Source organism: Platichthys flesus, chromosome 8 (assembly GCF_949316205.1).
Source record: "Platichthys flesus chromosome 8, fPlaFle2.1, whole genome shotgun sequence".
Lineage (NCBI taxonomy): Eukaryota > Metazoa > Chordata > Actinopteri > Pleuronectiformes > Pleuronectidae > Platichthys > Platichthys flesus.
The window spans coordinates 13,410,266-13,429,068 of NC_084952.1; the positions used below are offsets into that span (position 1 = coordinate 13,410,266).

Genomic DNA, 18,803 nt, shown 5'->3' on the forward strand with positions numbered 1-18,803 from the left:
GGTTCTTGAGCTGTGCGAGCCACAAACAAAGACACACAGAGATTTCAGGAGTTATTACATAGAAATACATATATAGAAGATAGAGGCATTTAGTTAGTGAATGGGAGGGGGGGGGTGTAAAGAGTGCTCTGCCCTCTCTTCACCAGTACACCTGTCCTGCATGTGGAGCTGCCATCTGGTGCTTTAAACACACACACACACCCACACACACAATCAAAATCTTTGACACACAGACTGCCTGTGGGACATGGAGCATGTCAGTTCTTTAACTCTTTTTCTATGGCATCAGAGTGGATTAGTGGCTCAGCGTGATGTGGGCACGACATGTAGCCGAGGAGCATTTAGAGGTGAAGTGCAGGGTATCTGCAGCCGACAGTTCACAGACACACAGGACTCACTGCTGTCCCACTGGGTTCAATATAAATGGCAGCCAGAAGCAGTTCCATTTATTATGTCCTCCCTTGATACGGACAAATGATGAGTTATTGTAGGTGTTTTCATCATCAGTCTCACTTCTGCCAAGTTCTGCCTTTTTCTGACTCTTTCAGAATTTGGCATTACAAGTAGTAAGTAGTAGGGGCATGTCTTGCTGTGCATAGAATCATATCACAATCCGACAGTCGATATAAAGCAGTTATACATTATTATTCAGCCAGTTTTGCCACATTTCCTAAAAAAGGAGTTAAAATAAAGCAATTTCTTGGAAGGGAAAGCATGTTTTCTTTATCAGACTTACATAAAATAAATATATTTATGTGCAAAAGCAAATAGAGAAAGATAAGAGTGGAGAAAGGATTAAAGTGTATTCAAGACAATTATATTTTCTTCCTTATTGTACCCTCTCCAAAAAATGTATCTCAAATTTAGAATTTACATTAAAAAATTCACCAAATCAGACCAAAAGTAACATTTTACCAGGTTTTACAGTGTGAGATGTAGTTGAAAGATGAAACTACGGATATTTTCCACTCAGTTTTCAAAAGTCTCTTTCCACATGACCTTTGTTTGACAAATAATCTCACTCCAGACGAAAACACACAAACAACTGCAAGTGCTCAAACCAGCGTGCTGAGCCAGTAGGAGTCGATAAAGTCTACATCAACAATCTGTCAAATACCAGACAAGAAAACTTTCCTTTAAAAACTTAGAATGAATGTTCTATTTTTAGTATCAATACATATCCATCCTTCACTTTTTACCCTCCATACTTTGAAGTTTCATGTCCAGTACTTGCTAACAAAGATAAATACTTTACTGATTGGGAGTGAAATTTAGTATTGTATAAAGATGTATAATGTTGTTTAATTTGGACCGTCCCACTCCGACTCGCTGTCAGTCCTCCTCCTCTTCTCCCTGTTGTCAGGGGGAGAAGCTTGTCCACCCACAGTCAAGTTTGGTTGAGATTTTCAGCCTCTGATTGGCAACTAACATTTTCCCGCTGCTGCAGTGATCGAGACAAGCCGTCAACAAAACAAAAACACTCCCATGATGGAGCTTTTTTTGGTTTTCATTATGGCACCTGCACCATGTGAGTTCATGCACGACTCTGTCACACGTCTTTGTCCCTCTTTCCATCTCTTCTCTCCCACTCTCTCCTCCCTCTTTCTCTCTGAGGAATTGGTATTCAGATTCAAGTTCCTCACTCTTAAGTTCTGGTGCAGTGTTTTTTGGATTAAAATGGGTCACAACAAAAAATGATCACAAATACCACTCTTTGACAGGCTTATTGTGGTTCTCCGTAGATTCTGCTGCTGCTGAGCTCGAGCATCAAGCCTCTGAGCCGAGAACCCGAGTTCTTGAAGTCACTTGAAGTCTCTCTTTTTTGTCTGTGGCTTGATTGGAGGGTTTAGCTGTCGCATCTTTTAAGATGAGAGGCTCTGGGGGCTTTTAGCCTAAGCTCATCATATTTCATGCAGAGGCTTGCAAAGCAAAGAACACAATGGCAACTTACACAAATACTAAAAAGTCAAGACATCACAACTGTGTCTGTTCAAAAGAGAAACTCCCAAAATAGAGCACTGTATATATAAAACACATTTGACAGGGGTAAACCGTGAAAGTGTGGTTCCGCTAAAGCAAACTCAGGTTAGTAAATTGCTGTAAGTTGCTCCTGTACTTCTGAAGGCATCGTTAAAGTCTGTTCTCTTGCACAGAATCATGGTGTGACCTCAAACTCTCCAGGCTCCTCCACTCTGTCCCTCTTTAACCCTCCTCTTGGCACGTTGTCCTCTGTTACCCCCGGCTATGGCATATGCCCTCCCTTCACTCTTTTCTGCCATCTGTCAGTTCGTCCCCGAGATAAAGCTTTTCATCTCAAGATGTCACAAACATTGGGCCTCATGGTGGGGAAAGGCCGGTCATGCTCATTGTAATCCCCAATAGATCTACACAAAATGACACTTTGTATACATGTTTGTGTTTGTCTTACAGAGAGCAAGAGCTTGGGGAAGCAGGAACAAGGTTTAGTGATGACGACATTATAAATAACCTGTGTCTGAAGCTGTTTTTATTCTTCATACGTTAAAGGAGATGTATTTCTCTAATGTGTTCCCAAAGTCCCCCTCAGAAAACACTTAGGGATACTCACGTCAGTAGTCCGAACAGTCCTGTCATGTGACATCACAATGCCCCACATTTGCATAATACGCGCTTTGTGGCTAGTCTTGCACGTACCTTAACAAAGCCAGGCTTAAAGAGACAGGAGCTAAATCCATGTGTTTCAGACACAGGCTGAAAGAGGAGCTGCAGCAATGGACATTTTTAGGAAAGTGATGTGTTTTCTGAACATTTGAGAATGTCCATATTTACAGGGAGTAACCCAAATTTACATTATGAACCAGAATATGAGCATAATATTTCTTTTTTAACATGTTCTCTAATAGCAAATGAAGATTTGTAATTAATGTACAATAGGCTTCATCAGGACCTCCCCTAATTCCACATAGAAGCCTGTTTACAGGTCAACTAAAAAGCCTTTTGTGGCTCCAGTGGGGCGATGCACAAAATATGATCAATTGCCTCAGGCTGTGTCACTTGAGTCAGCGTTGGCTGGGGCTGAGTATGAAATACAGAGTTAGAGAGAAGTGGGCTTACAAGACCTCTGCAGCATGCGCCTCATCACTGCTCGAGGCTAGCAGCTCGAGGTTACATTCACCACTATCAGCATAACACGTGTGAATCACCAACTCCACTCTCGGCTGTCGAGTTGCATTGAAGGGAATGCAAGTGGTAGCGTAGAGTTTGACTATAAAGAAGAAAAGGACAGTATTCTTGGTTCTGCAGTATTAATTGTATTTTTCATCTGTATTTATATCTGTATAGAAAGTGCACCCTGGGCGTGACAGGGTCGTAAGACTGTTATGTTTAATTGCCGGAGCACTTCACACATCCACCACAGAACCATCTTGTGCCTTTTCCGTTGGCTTGATTGAGCCAATATTTAAAAGCATGTTGTGAAGTCTTCCACCTTTCACAGGCTTTTTAGGTCACTCCAGTGAAACCACTCACTGAACCCAGAGTGGCTCAGAGTGAACAGTGGTGTTAATGCTGTAGTATATGGAGGTATCACCGTGCTGGTAGATGCTCACAGCTAACATGTAAAGTAACTCACAGCTTCCTGAAACGCGTATGAATTAAGTATGATGATGGGTGAGTGTGCGTGCGTGCGTATGTTTTTCGGACCTTTTGTTGCTATGACCACACTTGTGCATTTACGTTAGAATGAACTGTGGCCGGGTTCCTACACGACTGTGGTCTAAAGTGAAAGAGGAAACCTACAAGGAGACGGAGAGAGCAAGGGAATGAAAGTGGATGAAGAGTGACAGATTGAACGTGAGAGAGGGGAAAGTGTTGAGCGAATGAAAGACACCAAATAGCTCTTTGCAGGTAGGAGTGTCTGCAGACATGAGTGCCCTCAATCCATTGCATTTGAGACATTAATCCAGTCCAGGCCTCAGCGATGTACACAGGTGGCCCAAATAACATTCAGGTCAGTACTTTTAAAAGTCGATGAAGTTCAAGTACGTCCGTCCAACTGTCACGATATCTTAGGAACTCCTTCAGGGAATTCCTTTGAATTTTGTAACAACTTTCAGTTGGACTTAGAGATGAACTGAATAGAATTTGGTGGTTAAAGGTTAAAGGTCACTGTCTCTGTGGCCTCGAAAAACCCTTGTTGCCTTGTGAAAGTGTTTTGGTAAAGGGATAGTTCACCGAAAAATGAAAATGCACTCATTATCTACTCAGCACTATGCCGATGAGGGGTGGATGAAGTCTTTGAGTCTAGCAATCTCTTCTCGAGTTTCAGGGGTAAACAGTGTTGCAGCCAAATTAAATACAGTAGAAGTAACTGCTGGAACTGGTTATGCTACCACGCACTGCAAAAATGAACATGGCTTCAGAGGAGGATACCAGAGGACAATTGGGGCTAAAAACATGGTGTTAATGACGCCGTTTCAAAACAAATTCTAATATTGCGGCTCACGGACACTTGGATGACTCAACAGGAGCAGCTTGGCTGTTGTTTTTTTTAGTTGGAAGAAGTTGTCACCATTTACTTCAAATGTTTTGGATTTGGCTGCAACTCTGTTGAGTGAATAGAAAATGTTTCTGTAAATCTATACCTTTAAGAACGCCTCAAAAGGATCTTTCCAAATATGGCACACATTAATATTTGGACTAACGGGTGAACTGATTAGATTGGAAGGGGGTCAAATGTAAAGTTCACTGTGGCCTCAGAAAACATATTTTGTCCTTTTGAACATGATATCTAGTCGTGTGGACTCAAAGATCAACTGATAAGATATCAGTGGCCAAAGGTCACGGGTTCAACGACCTTATTATTGTTAATGCAACATGTGAGTAATATCTGGAAGGGCTTTGACTGCACTGGTTGATGGATGCAGACAACATCAGGGGAGATATTCTAATTTGTTCTCAATGTTAAGATTCTTCTGGGCCACAGTTTGCAGGATTTACACATTTGTCTCACATTTCCAGCCTTTTTTTATTATTTTGAAATGATCATAGATAAATTCCTATAAGCAAATTTAAAGGGAAACCAAAAATAATGAAGCTTGTCTAATTTATTCAAAGCCTGAGCGTGGATCTAGTCATTTTAACATTCAAAAGATAGAGCCGCTTCTTCTGGCTTACAACATAGTAATCATTATATTTTACCATGTTTTTATGCATTCACAAGCGTGAAATTGAATTAAGGTTGCATGAGTTTGGTCACAACTTATGAGAGTGGCGGCCGACAGAACAAGAAAGCACATGAATCTCGACAGCTTTTATTAGACTGTGGCCTGTTTATGCATTTTAATTGGCCGTCTGTCTCCGTAATGAATTCCCACCAACAAGAAACCAAGTAGCAGAGGAAGAGGAAAGCAGTTTCTGAATTCAGGAAAAAGTAAAAGGCTCAAATTTAGAATAAGTATCGCCAGCTTTATGTTCACAGATCAGTGCAGAAGTTTAACAGTGTTCTTCTGCTGGGTCAGACCACTCTGACCCAGCAGAGTGGTCCCTTAACATTGAGGTTTTCTAACATTTTCTTGATTTATCAGAGAATAAATCATGAATCTTGATGGAGATCCAGATTTTAAATGGGGCGGAAGTGTGATGATTTTCAAAAAGGGACCTTACATTTGCTAAATGATCCATCTCTGGTTAACCCTTAAAGTTCCCCACATTCTCTTCACACCCTGAGAAGTGAAATTCAACTTTTGTGGATTGATAGTTTACTTCCAAAAGCTCCAGATTCCATCCTCCTAGTTTAACATTTTCCCCTCTTCCACAATGTAAAGCCTCAAAACATCAACCTCCACTTTTGTGGTTCTTGTAGTACAAAGCTTCAGGATGGTATGAGTTAGGAGTAGCAACAACACAAATCCAGTCTCAGATACGTCCTCACACAGCGGCTCTTTATTGTGAGTGTGAAGACAGACTCTATTTAGAGTGAGCAAATTGTTTGTGTCAAAACAAAAGCTAATCTGAATGCACACTGGCCTTCCTCTCAGCCGCTACCGAGCTGGCAGTCAAACACTGGACTGTGGACTTTGTGATGTTCGTCATTCTGTTGGTAAACTACTCTGGGTGTCCATATTGCTTGTACAAAGCAGGGAGGCGGCAGCTGCCCCCAGAGAGTCTGTGCACTCTGTGTGCAGTGTGTGTGTGTGTGGTCTGTGTGCAGTGTGTGTTTGTGTGTGTGTGTTTCTCCGATCCAAGTCCTTACATCCGGTAAGCAGTTAAAATCCAAGCTGAAAATATCACATGTCAAGGTGCCCCAGGGATATGCACCTCTTTACTTCCTGCTGAAGGACCTGCAACAATATTTGCTCAGAATGCATCTGTGATGACAGGCCTCAAGCTACCATGCAGCCCCTAAAGTAAACCGCGGGAGGTGGGGAGGACACAAGGGAGGAGGAGATGAGAGAGGAAAAGGAGTAATGGGAGTAGAGAAAGGGAGAGGTGATAAGGATGATAGAAAAGCAGAGACGAGGAGGCATTGAGTGGCGGTTGAACCACCACTCGATTCTGGTGGAGGATCTTTATCATGTCTGCGCCCTTGCTCTTTTCTGACATTTCCCCTTCCATTCCTCTAGTGTGTGATTCTCAAATGAAATAATAATCATAATAATACAGTAATAACGATAATAATGTTATAAATCAAAACAGAGAAAAAGCCAAGAGAAACTGGATCTGATATGTAGACTAAAATCACATTATATCATTTTAATCAGTTAGGAATCATTATCCAACTATATCAAGCAACCAGTAGCAATACCAGTGAATGGATATCAACATCTTCACAGCACAGCTTAAAGGATTAGACGGGTGAAAGATATTTGGATTCATTTTATTATCGACAAATCAAAACCAAAACAAGCTAAACTGTTGAATTAGATGACACATTCTTTCATTATAATGAACATTACTTTATTTTTTAGAGGGTACAAACTACACTGCCCTGGTGCTGTAAGTAATCCCCTGATGTGTATAATGAGCAGCTGAAACTAGTTCCGACAAATGCATTGGCTTATTGCTCGTTTTCTGACAGACACAGTGCCGGGCTGTGAAAACAACAGAACCCTCTTTTTTTTCTATTTTAAACAACGTGTCAACAGTTTTTAAAGCTTTGTATTTATTTTGGAACAAACTTTTTTGTTTCTACGCACTGAAGGAAGAAAGTATTGTGAGACGGATTAGAGACCATTTTTGGTCGCGGCCTTTACACAGGATTCAATGGCAAAAAGAAAGTATAGTATACCAGCAGTTTTACAGCAGAAAGGATTTACTGCATATCCAGTATTGCATTCCTGACATGGTCTCAGCGCTTTGTTTCAGAATATCTTGCTATCTCATAGAGGAGGGGTACTCTATTAAAATTCAAAGAGCTCCAGTTAGTGGAGATTTGGAACGCAGGAGGGGGCCCGAGTCCTATTAAGCTAGAAATTTTACAATGCATGCGATCGGGCTGTGAGTTTTCTGGTCTGTTAAACCAGTGACATACAGGCTAGTAAAGCTGTGCTGGTTAAAAATAGAATCGATCAATCAACATTTCATATTTTTCAGTGATTCACTGGTTGTCAGTCCTGGTAGAAGAGGATGACGTCTATATCAGTGACCTCAGTCATACAGATAATGGCATTGACCTTCAAGCTGACCTGAGTGGGCTAAAAATATATTTTCTTTATTCTGACTGTCAACATAGACATGAGCAATCTAAGACCCCAGACAGCTTTATATTTTTATTTGTATTGTTTTACCTTAATGTGTTAAAGGGATATAAGAAAGTACGTTTTACAACATTAACACAGTATTTCAGCTGTCATTGCAAAATTAATTAAAGTTAGCGAGTTAGATGTGGAATTTAACAGCAAAAGTTAGAGAAGCCTGATCCAGGAATATTTTAATGGCTCAGTGTCGACAAAAATATCTGATCAGCATCCGATCCTTTCATTACTTGAGTGGACTGTTAATGGACTGTATTTATATTTTAAGTTTTATTGGCCACTCAAAGCAGTTTAAAAACAGTTTACATTCACCCAATCACACACTTACAGTACATACAGAGCTTCTATAAACAGCATTTCCTCTACGACACACTATTCATAGAGTTATCAGTGTATTACACAAAGACACGAGCCAGGGATCAAACCACCGACCTTTCACTTAGCCTCGCCCTCCTGAGCCACAGCCCGCCCCCACTGTGCTCTGCTGTGTGTTTTGACCACCTCAGCCAGCGAGGGTTGCAGCTCCTCTCCTTCAGGCCACCTGCTGTGCAGCTTCATGCTGAATATGTCCGAGAGAATTAGCCTGTGTGAACGTGAAACTATTTACAGTGGTCCAGATATGACGGTAGGAAAAATACAGATTTCGAAGCTTCAACGCTAACAATGAAAAACCCATAAAATTACAATTATCGCTGGTTGCGAGACGTTAATGGGGCGATGCTTGTGAGCTAGTTCAGGCAGCCATCTTGAGCCGGGTTGCTTTAATCAGGTGACGTGGCTCACTCTCCAAAACCCTCCACAATACACACCCTCCTGATTTGATGCTCTATTTAAGCTACAAAGATTTCTCATCGGTCCCTTTGCTAGTCGATGTCTCTGTTGCACTGCGTCGGTGCTGCTGCCTGTTGATTCAGCCCCTCCACCCCCCCAGCATCCACCTGTAAGCTCTGACGGGGGGGCTAGATAGCTCATCGCTCCCATTATATTAATGTGATTATATATGGGGAAGTCGGAGCCCACACTCAGAACTCTCACTGTTCAGCTGCTGCAGTAAACATTTCAATCGTGAATTGTCTGACATGTTAATTCTTTAAGGAACTTATTTAAAACTGGGCTGATGTCGTCCCAGATGAACCTTTCAGTCACATCATGTCAAAACATTTTAATTTAATAACACAGACCTTCAATGTTTGTATCATGAAGCTCATCAAAATATGGTTGGTATCATTAAGAAGTCTATAGCTGTGTTATTTGAGTGGGTCAGGTAAATCAGTTATTTCATTAACATGAAAGTAAAGTAAAAATGAGTTTGGGATCAAAGACTTTGATCACGGTCAGAATCACATTATTAAGTCAGCCCTACATAAAAGTTATGAACCGCAATATCACCAAGTCAAGATATTGATCGGCATTCCTTTAAGTCTACATTTAATTTTATTCTTCAATTCATTAAGTACATTCACATTAATACTGTGCTGACACAGGTAAAAATGTCTTTCACATGCTTTTGCTTAAACCAGCACTGTCTCTCTCTTTCCAAAAATGTCTTATTAATCACAGTTGAATTCTAAGCAGATGGAGAAGCCTTATTTTTCTAGCTCTGGTGTTAGAAGACTCCTCCGAGTTCATTATACGGTGAAGTTGGAGGAAAAGATCATGGCCTCCTGTTTGTCTTTGCTCTTCTGTAACACAAAAGACATTTTCAGCTTTTGGAAAAGTTTCTTCGAAAGAGACACAAAAACATTGGGCAACAATAAGTCAAGAGGCAATAAATGTGAACTTGTGTACCAGAAGTTCATGCTCTGCACATCTTACTTCCCCAGTGATATACGCTTTCCCCATCTGGGTTTCATGACGGATGCATTTTTAATCTCAACACTGTAAATCTGTGTTTTAGCTGCACATGAAAGTAGTCAGCCCCGTCAGATTACATACCACATTACATACGGATCAGTCAATTAGAAGCCAAGTGCGACTATGCATTTTAATGACACTGAATGATTTGTGAGTTCGACATGAGATGTGGGAACCTGTAGAAATGTGCTGTTGTGCCCTGAGAGCACTATGTAATTTATCTCACAGCGGCACCTCCATCCATCTCTCAGCAAAAACATGAGCCAGGGAAAAGGAGGAGCACCAGTCAATTTTACTGAATGGAAATAAAGTGTATTACCAAGCTGCTGTCCCACTGCAGGGGTCTCAATAAGGATCCAACAGAATGAAGTGCGATGAAAAAGCTTTTTATAAATGTTCCATCAATAGTTGCTCCTTTTATTTATCTCCTCTGACCACCAGTGGCCAAAGGCATTGTGTATTTTGGACTTCTGTCTGTCCATCCATTGCAAACACAATCTTTTTAGAACGCCATGAGTGAATTTTTTTCAAATTTATTAAAAATTTCCAGTTTATTTATTTATTAGATTTATTGGCCAAAGGTCGAGGTCACAGTGACTTCTTGAAGCACTTCTTTTGAAACAGGGAATCCTTTAAAATTCACTGAAGGTAATGTGGAGTGAATTCGAGTGGTTCTAGGTCAAGGGCACGGTGGCCTCAGAAAACATGTGTTTGGCATCTTGAACAGGATTTTAGACGTCAAAGATCAGAGTGAACTCACATGATTCTGGAAAACAAGGTATGTGGACTGAAAGTGCAGTGGTTGGTGAAGGCAAACTAACTCAGAGCAGCAATTCTAGTTTCCTTGATGTTTGATTCTTTTTATTACAAATTTTCCATTAAACACTTGAGTACAAAACAATGTGCAGCTTCAACCCAGTCAGAGCAGTTGGACACATATTTAATTACTGTCCTGTTACTGTAGAGTGGAGTTAGACTATCACAGACACTGCTAATGAATCCAGTCTGTGGGATGTGTCTGTATTATATATGATAAAGAACCTGTCAGCAATGTGTGTGTGTGTGTGTGTGTGTCTCTGTGTGTGTGTGTGTGTGTGTGTGTGTGTGTGTGTGTGTGTGTGTGTGTGTGTGTGTGTGTGTGTGTGTGTGTGTGTGTGTGTGTGTGTGTGTGTGTGTGTGTGTGTGTGTGTGTGTGTGTGTGTGCTTGTGTTCTACAGGCATGTAAAAAAAATTGGATCTGAACTTTCTGTGCTGTAAACATCCACTTTTTATTTTTGAACTGGTCTGTTCTCCTAATCTGTTACTCCACACTGGTTCCCTACACCTTAAGGCCAGCAGCATAGCACTGCAGAAGAAATCCAATTTGGCACATTCTCCAAGCGCTGCTCGCAAATACCAGTGTGCTCACTGTGACTCTGGGTCTGTTCATTTCATGGCAATTCTGCAACATGAAGGAGCCTCAGTGGTGGATGAGGTACTCAGATGCTTTAGTTAAATAAAAATTGAATTTCTATAATGCAGATGCTGCTTTATTACTAGTGAGTAGGTTGAAAGTATTCAAAGTAATCAGAATATTCGATTTTTTTTTTTTATTATTATAACTGAAGTGAAGTAAACAGATCTTGAACATACGAAGCTCAGAAGATTTTGCCATATCCATGTAATTTATCAAATGTTTACATTTCAGATCAGTTTCTAGTTTTATTTGTCATGTGCACGTTAACACCGGGTCAACAATACAATGAAATGTGTTGGACGATGAGAGACAACTCAGCTCCGCAGTGCAATAGTTCAATTAAAATAAAAGCAAGGTAGTAAGCCCTTACTAAAATAAGTGAAATGCATCACAATACTAAAACAAGCTTTGCTGTGTGACATTCAATGACGCAAATGTAGTGGCAACTTCAACTGTATGGAGTGTGTATGTGTAAGATAGTGCATATTAGATAAGATGTGATGTTATTGGACTTATTTAATCAGATGTGTTGTGATATGAACAGTCCAATGGAGTCCAGCTGTTGACTGGTGGCAGAGGTTGTGTCATCTGGAGCATGGTGACACGTGGTTCGCCAACTTGACAGGAGCAAGCCAAACACAACAGCTCGTTCAGTGCCTCTGTATAATCTCAGTATCCTACCGCTTATGTAAATGCATTTTTATTCTCACATACCGAGAATTCATGATTTAAACCCAAGCTTGTTATGCATGACTCTTTCCATTTAGAGGAATCCTGCTCATGATGATTCGAAACATTTCCTCTTGGCCACTTACTGTATGTCAGCTGGTGTGTGTGTGTGTGTGTGGGTGGGTGTCTGCTTGTCTCTACTGTCACGTGTGTCTCCCTTTCCCCAACCTCGGGCCCAGCCCCGGTCTCTAAGGAGTCATCCCCTGGAAAGGCATGACAGAGCCCCAGTGTTTGGAAATGGCTGTGCTGGCAGCGATAAGCAGTTCAAAGAAGAGAGCGCATTAATGTAATTGGCTGCCAGCAGCACATTGGCCTCGTCGTCTCATATCCACATGCGGTAACACACACTCACCACACGGATTACTGGAGGAGAGTGTGCGAGAGAGGATGAGAGAATAGAGGCAGAGAGATGAAGTGAACGACAGGGAGGGAGAGAGAGAGAGAGGGGAAGAGGGGGAGTCGCGGCCCTCATTGTGTCGCTCATTAAGCCGTGGGAGGCTCATGGAGGCTGAGAGATGAGATGAGAGGTGTCAGAGTTAAATGTCAGGTCTGGAAGGGACGTGGACACACACACATTCACACAGATCGAGAGAGAGAGAGAGGGGGGGATCTTCTGCCAAATCTTCAGCCTCGAATTATCCCCCTCAACTTCTCCTCTCCTCCTCACTTTTTAACTCCTCTCTCTCTCTCTGCCACTCACCTAGTTTTGCCCTCTCCATTTTCCACCCATTACACCCAAATTACTGCTGTCATTGCAAATTGAGTTGTTGCGACTCGATAGCAGCATTTCCTCTGAACAGGCCGACTCAGTGGGATGAGGCGAAGGCCATTTCCTTCAGCTAATTTGCGATTCTGTGTGATGGGAGGCGCGGAGGAGAATGCCGGGTGGCTTCCTCTACTGTTCTGGAATGTTTTTTTAACCAAAGGCTGAGAGCGGCTTTGAAGTTTACACCCTCGTCCTTGTATTTAAAACATTCTCCTCTTGTGTCTATGTTCTCTGCTCACACTCCTCGTCCCACTCACACTTTGCTGCTGTTCCCAGTTCAAAATATGCTTTAATTTTTATTCTCACTCTCAGCTCTTTCACCCTCTGACAGTATTTGGAGTTCATGAATCCAAAATAGAAAGATTTTTTTTCTCCTTTGAAGGAAAAAAAAATGAGGCTGCGGTTGAGATCGTTTGTAATTACTATCTCAGACGGGAGAATTCTTAAAGATGCTCTCAGTATATTCATATTGACTATGTGTAATGTGAAAACTGTTGTTAATAGGTTGAGACCAAACGAGAATATTCACATAACTCTGCATCTAAGACCAATATCATCCAGTAACGTCCCTGGAAGTATTAATTACCAGCTGTATGCAACACATTTGCCATATAAACTTAATCCACAAATTGCAAATGGCAAACGCAAACAATGTTATTACTGAGACTACATTACCCATAACCCACCTTTGTGTCCCGTGGCCAAAAGAATACACAGAATTAAAGTTGTTTTTTTGTGAACTGTTTTGTTCTGTGAGGAGATTCTGGTGTCAGGAAATCAGGAAAATGTTTTGCTTTTATTTAATGGCTTCAATTCGATATTTTATATATAGTGCAGCTGATATCAATATATTCCTTCAACTTACTGTCTCTATCGTATTCAGACACACTTTGGAAACTGTGATTTTAGATGAAGAGGAACTATTATATTGAGAAACCGTGATGGTGATACTGCTGTTAGGGATGATGATGATTAGGTGATTATCATTTGCAGCAGTCGACGCCAGAACACAGTAGCAGCTCCTCTAAATAGAACGTTCTGCCTCTTTGCAGGTCAACCCTTCAAGCTGGACCCAAAGACGGCTCACAAGAAGCTCCGCCTGTCCAACGACTGTCTGACCATGGAGAAGGACGAGAGCTCGCTAAAGAAGAGTCACACCCCCGAGCGCTTCAGTGGCACAGGCTCATATGGAGCAGCGGGTAATGTCTTCATTGACAGTGGGTGCCACTACTGGGAGGTGCTGCTGGGAGCATCCACATGGTATGAAACACAGACACACACACACACACACACGCACTCTAATGCATTATATAAGCCTGCAAGGAGGTTTTGTAAACTGAATTCTTCTTCTTCAAGGAGGTAAAAATCTAGGCTGCTGTGTAAACCCCCCGACACACACAGCAGACACACACACTCCCCACATGAAGTGTATACTCTTATCCTCATTATATTAATTTCACTAATTGGCTGTGAAGTAGACCTCATTCATGCAGGAAACACCCAAAGGGCCCTTGTCTATCCTGTGTCCTCAGCACGAGGTAGCTTGACTGTGCAAGTGAAGTTATTAAGGAGGACACCAGTCTCAGATCACTAATGCATTCCAAATTATTCCCTCCCCGCAGGTATGCCATCGGCGTGGCCTACAAATCAGCCCCAAAGAACGAATGGAGCGGCAAGAACTCGTCCACGTGGGTGTTCTCTCGCTGCAATAACAACTTTATGGTGCGCCACGACGGCAAGGAGATGCTGGTGGAGGCGAGCCTGCAGCTGAGGCGGCTGGGCGTCCTGCTAGACTATGACAACAACTCGCTGTCCTTCCACGACGCGATGAACTCCCAGCACATTCACACCTTTGAAATCTCCTTCCTCCTGCCCGTCGTACCCACCTTCATGATCTGGAACAAGTCGGTCATGATCCTCTCAGGGCTGCCCGTCCCCGACTTTGTCGATGGTTTGGCCTCAGATCTACAAGAACAGCAGCAGCAGCAGATGGGCCTGTGCCGACAAGAGTCGCCGTATTTGACCGGGATGAAGACCTGCCACTGAGAAGGAGTCCACTCGGGCCTGGTGACTTACGTTCTGCTCTGATCTTCATAATGGGTGGACTGGTCAGTTTTTATGGACTTAGAAAGAGATGGAAATATGCGCAGAGAAATGTCAGTTTGTAGCCATCCAATGCTTCAAAGATCCATCAGTGAATGGGAACAAGGTCTCTTGACTGAAGACGTCAGGGAACGTGAAACTCATCTGATGCGCTGGAGTCGCGGAGGATGTGAGCTTTGGTCTGAGTGGACAGAGCAGGACTCCTGGTTTTCTTGACCATTGAAGGTCTTCCTTTTTGATTTATTGTCTTCTTGATTTGACCCGAGGCAGAAGACCAAGGAGGGAATGTTTGAAGTGCAACATGTGAACAGTGACATTAATACATCATTAAAACTGAAAAGAAGGAGGAGGCAGCCAGAACATAACCTGAATAAAGACTTTTTAAATCTCCATATATCTGTCATATCAAGGTTATCTCAAAAAAGTCAAAAAACTAATGTCCACCCTACTGCGGGGACCTCCACAACACTTGATGTTTATTTAACCTGAACACTCTTTAACCCCACCATGCCCTAGTTGAACGTCCCTGTCTTATCATGCATTAACAGGCAAAGAACAAACTACTTACAGCCAAAACATTTCTCCTGAGTTGAGATGCAAACGTGAAGGAGCTCACTCAACTAACAGCAGTCTGATGACATTACTCCTCTCTGTCATAAGGACATATCTCAGTCACTGTTCACGTGGTGCACACTCTGTCCCTGAACGTGGTCGTTGCTCAATCTGTTCCTTGGTCTTCCTCCTGGTTTTTAACCCCAGCAGCTTCCAGGTTTCAGGAAGTGTTCATGTTGCTCCCAGATATTAAATAACATGGTCACTGGGGATTCAGATTTGCATCATGTGACTACTCCACTTGTATAATAAGAGGTTTATTGAACACTAGAGTAAAAAAAGTGTTATTTATGAGAAAAAAAAGATGAAGATGGTTTACTTTTATTATTAATCTCGACTTATTCATGCACTTTTTGATTAACACTACCTCCCCTCTGTGAGTATTTGAATAGGTGGAGCTGAGGTGTGTTGGGGGGGAGAAAGTGACGACAGGCACTACTGCTGATTGGGTTCAGTCATATTTACAAAATAATTTATGATTATTAATTAAAGATGGTTACCAGACATTAACCATCGAAATGTTTATTGCAATAAAACTATGCTTAAACTACTTTTTGTGTTTGCTGCAAACACCTTATCTGGACCCTCACAGCACTTTGCTGTAAAGTTGAAAAGGTTATTTTCGCTGCTTTGAACACAAGCAGTGACTTCCCCTCCCCATGCGTCTCTTCGATAGCGAATAGTAAACTGATCTTCTTTAGAACAGGGATATGATTATGATGTTGCTGTTGACATTTTTATCACGACGAAAAGAAGATCAAATAATAGCTGTTTTTTCTATTAAAAAAAAAGTTCACTCTGATTTCAACTCTTTCAGGGAAGGAGGGGGTTAACACTTTAACTTGCTGTCTGTCACTATGTCATGGCATGATTGTGTTTTGTGTGATTTGTTAACACACACACATGCACACACACACAAACACCAACACACGTCATGTTTTTGTTTACGTTGGCCTTGTCGTGATAAATGCATGATACATTTTAGGATCCCGCACTGTTTGACTAGGTGATTCAAGAAGCTCTTTTCAATTTCACCAAAACTTGTCTTCATCGGACACAACAACACAACAGTTCATTCACTCCATCTGAGCTTTAACTCACGCATCCACACTCCATAGTGGCACAGTTGATGCAGATGTAGGAGGTTGTGTAGGGAGGCGTTGTGATAAAGTGACAGTGGAGGTTAAAAAAAGGAAGAAGATTTACACACCGTCTCGTTGGACACTTCATGGCCATTCTTACTCATTTGTACACATCACCGGGTTTGTCCTTGATGTCGACTGTCACGTTTATAGACGCGCTGCGATTAGCTTGACTTGGGGAAAAACCAGGCCACCCTGCAAACACACACACACGATCATTTGCTCCGGACTGCGGTGACTTATTGACGAGCAATGGAGAGCTAGTGAAAATCGGACACGTCATGGCCTCCAAGTTTACCTTTCAACCTGCAGCGTTCGTTTGGGGCCACGGCGTGACGCATCCATCATGGGGGGTTCGGTTTAGGTTGTGATCGCCTCAGTGCTTCTGGCCACAGAGATAATCCACTGGTTGAAGATAACTCGGTGGCAGTTCCAGTATCACAGAAGGGTTATTTTTCCTTCAGGCAGATATGTGGATGTTACCTGACTTCCAGACATCTGCCCATCTAACGGAATGATGTCGGTCACAAGCTCAAAAATGAAAAATCGTGGGGAAAAAAGTGTTGATTTGTGATCCGGACTGACAAGCTCAAGTCATCTGTGCAAGTGTGCTTGGCTGGGTCACTGCATGATTACGTGACCTCGCTGCAGGTTCATAACTCTTCTACCTTCATGATGAGGTTTCTTATCTCGAGTCAAACATATTCTCTCTTTTTACCCCTCAAAGAAAAAAAAAATGTCATGAAGCGTTCATTGCCATGCATATCAGACCATTTGCAGTGCTCTTCCTTTCTTTGTGTCACAATTCAATACAGTAAAATATATACAGTGAATGATTTTCAATAGCTACCCACACCTCGTAGTGAAGTGTAATACTCTAGAAACATTGCAATAGATTCTTCTTTTTGCTTTACTGTTTGTGTAACTTGGGAAATTATTTTTACAACTCAAAAGAAGTCCTCTCCTTTTGGCATTTGGACCTTGATAAACAGCACAAGAAGAGCTGGCTTTGCTTTCATGCAAGGCTTCCTGTTTCCATTGATATAATTTCAGCCAGAGAGGAATGTAAATCATAGGGGGAAATATATATTATATAAAGTTGTATAATATACAAAATATATATGAACCAATGTTATTTATGTGAATTTAAGTCCAATAAAAAACCTAATCCCAGATGTGTTTGAGTGGAGATTCCTTTTTGTTTTACATTTGTGATTAAAGAAGATGCCATCCTTTTAGAACATAGAACAAAAGGGAGAAGATTCATTAAAATGAAAATGATTGAAGACGGAGGGATCCATTTCTTTATTCAAAATTTTTGAAACACACACACCCTGTATTTCTTTTGAAAAAAATGTTTGCTTGTTGATAAACAACAAATAAGGTGGTTATTGAACAAATAGACCTCACACAATAACAAACTAATTTGTCCAAACCAAATAACACAAGGGGGGGACTTAAATCCCCCATAACATGGCAGCACATGGTTTAGTCCAATCAGCTCATTCCTAAGCCCTCAGTCAGGTGTGTGTGCCACCTGACATCAGATGGAAACTAGATGAAGAAGAAAGAGAGAAGCCATGACACCAGGAAGAGATCCCAGGGAACAAAGAAACAAAGGGTTTGTGTGATGTAAACAGATGTAAATGATGATGTTAAATATTTGACTGTGGTTGACTGCAAATGAAATGTGCCCATGAGGTAAACTAGATGAGAAAATGAATTAAGGCCTACGCAAAGCTAATGCGGTGAGTGAGTGTGGCTTGAGGCCATCACACTCAGAGATGTGAGGAGCAACACTCATGTGAAATAGCATGTAGCGACTCTAAGGGCAGCTTAGCATAGCATGGAAAACCGCCATGCTAAATGAGGCCAGTTAGCCTAATTTAGCATGGCGGTTTTCCCGGCTGTGGCTGTTGCCATCACACCTAGATTGAGATGGGCATGGCAACACACAAGTGAAACAGGATGTAGCTATTCAATGGCTAGCTTAGCATAGCAGGGTAAACAGTTGCTAACTTAAGATAACTGGTTAGCTAAACTTATGGAGCATATTTACTGCTACGTTCAATGTGTTTCTTTACAGTTACTGTACAGACATGTGAGTGTCTGTCCTCATATCAAACTTAACAGCAAGAAAGCAAATAAGCTTCTTTCAAATTTAAGATTAAGATGCACTTATTAGTCCCAAACACATTCACAGACATGCAAAGGCACACTAGGGAAATTTAACCTCTGCTTTTGACCCATCTGGTGCAGGACACACAGAGCAGTGAGCGACCGTGTACGGCGCCCAGGGAACAGATGTTTGGGGAGTAAGGTGCCTTGCTCAGGGGCACTAGACAGGGTAGGGAGAATCCTCTTGGATTTTTGGGCAGATCAATCCAGGTTCGTCTTTTGTTGTTTCT

At 41.8% G+C, this 18,803-nt stretch overlaps 1 protein-coding gene across 3 annotated transcripts in view; it reads left to right on the forward strand.

The window, feature by feature from the left end:
- mid2 (midline 2) overlaps positions 1-17,564 on the forward strand; it is a 112,181-nt gene extending 94,617 nt beyond the window's left edge. For all 3 annotated transcript variants that reach the window (XM_062394125.1, XM_062394124.1, XM_062394126.1), the window contains 2 exons: positions 13,591-13,798; positions 14,161-17,564. In XM_062394125.1, coding sequence (XP_062250109.1) covers positions 13,591-13,798; positions 14,161-14,584 — 632 coding nt within the window. In that variant the 3' untranslated portion in view covers positions 14,585-17,564. The remainder of the gene's footprint in view (positions 1-13,590; positions 13,799-14,160) is intronic.
- Positions 17,565-18,803: the final 1,239 nt, after the last annotated feature.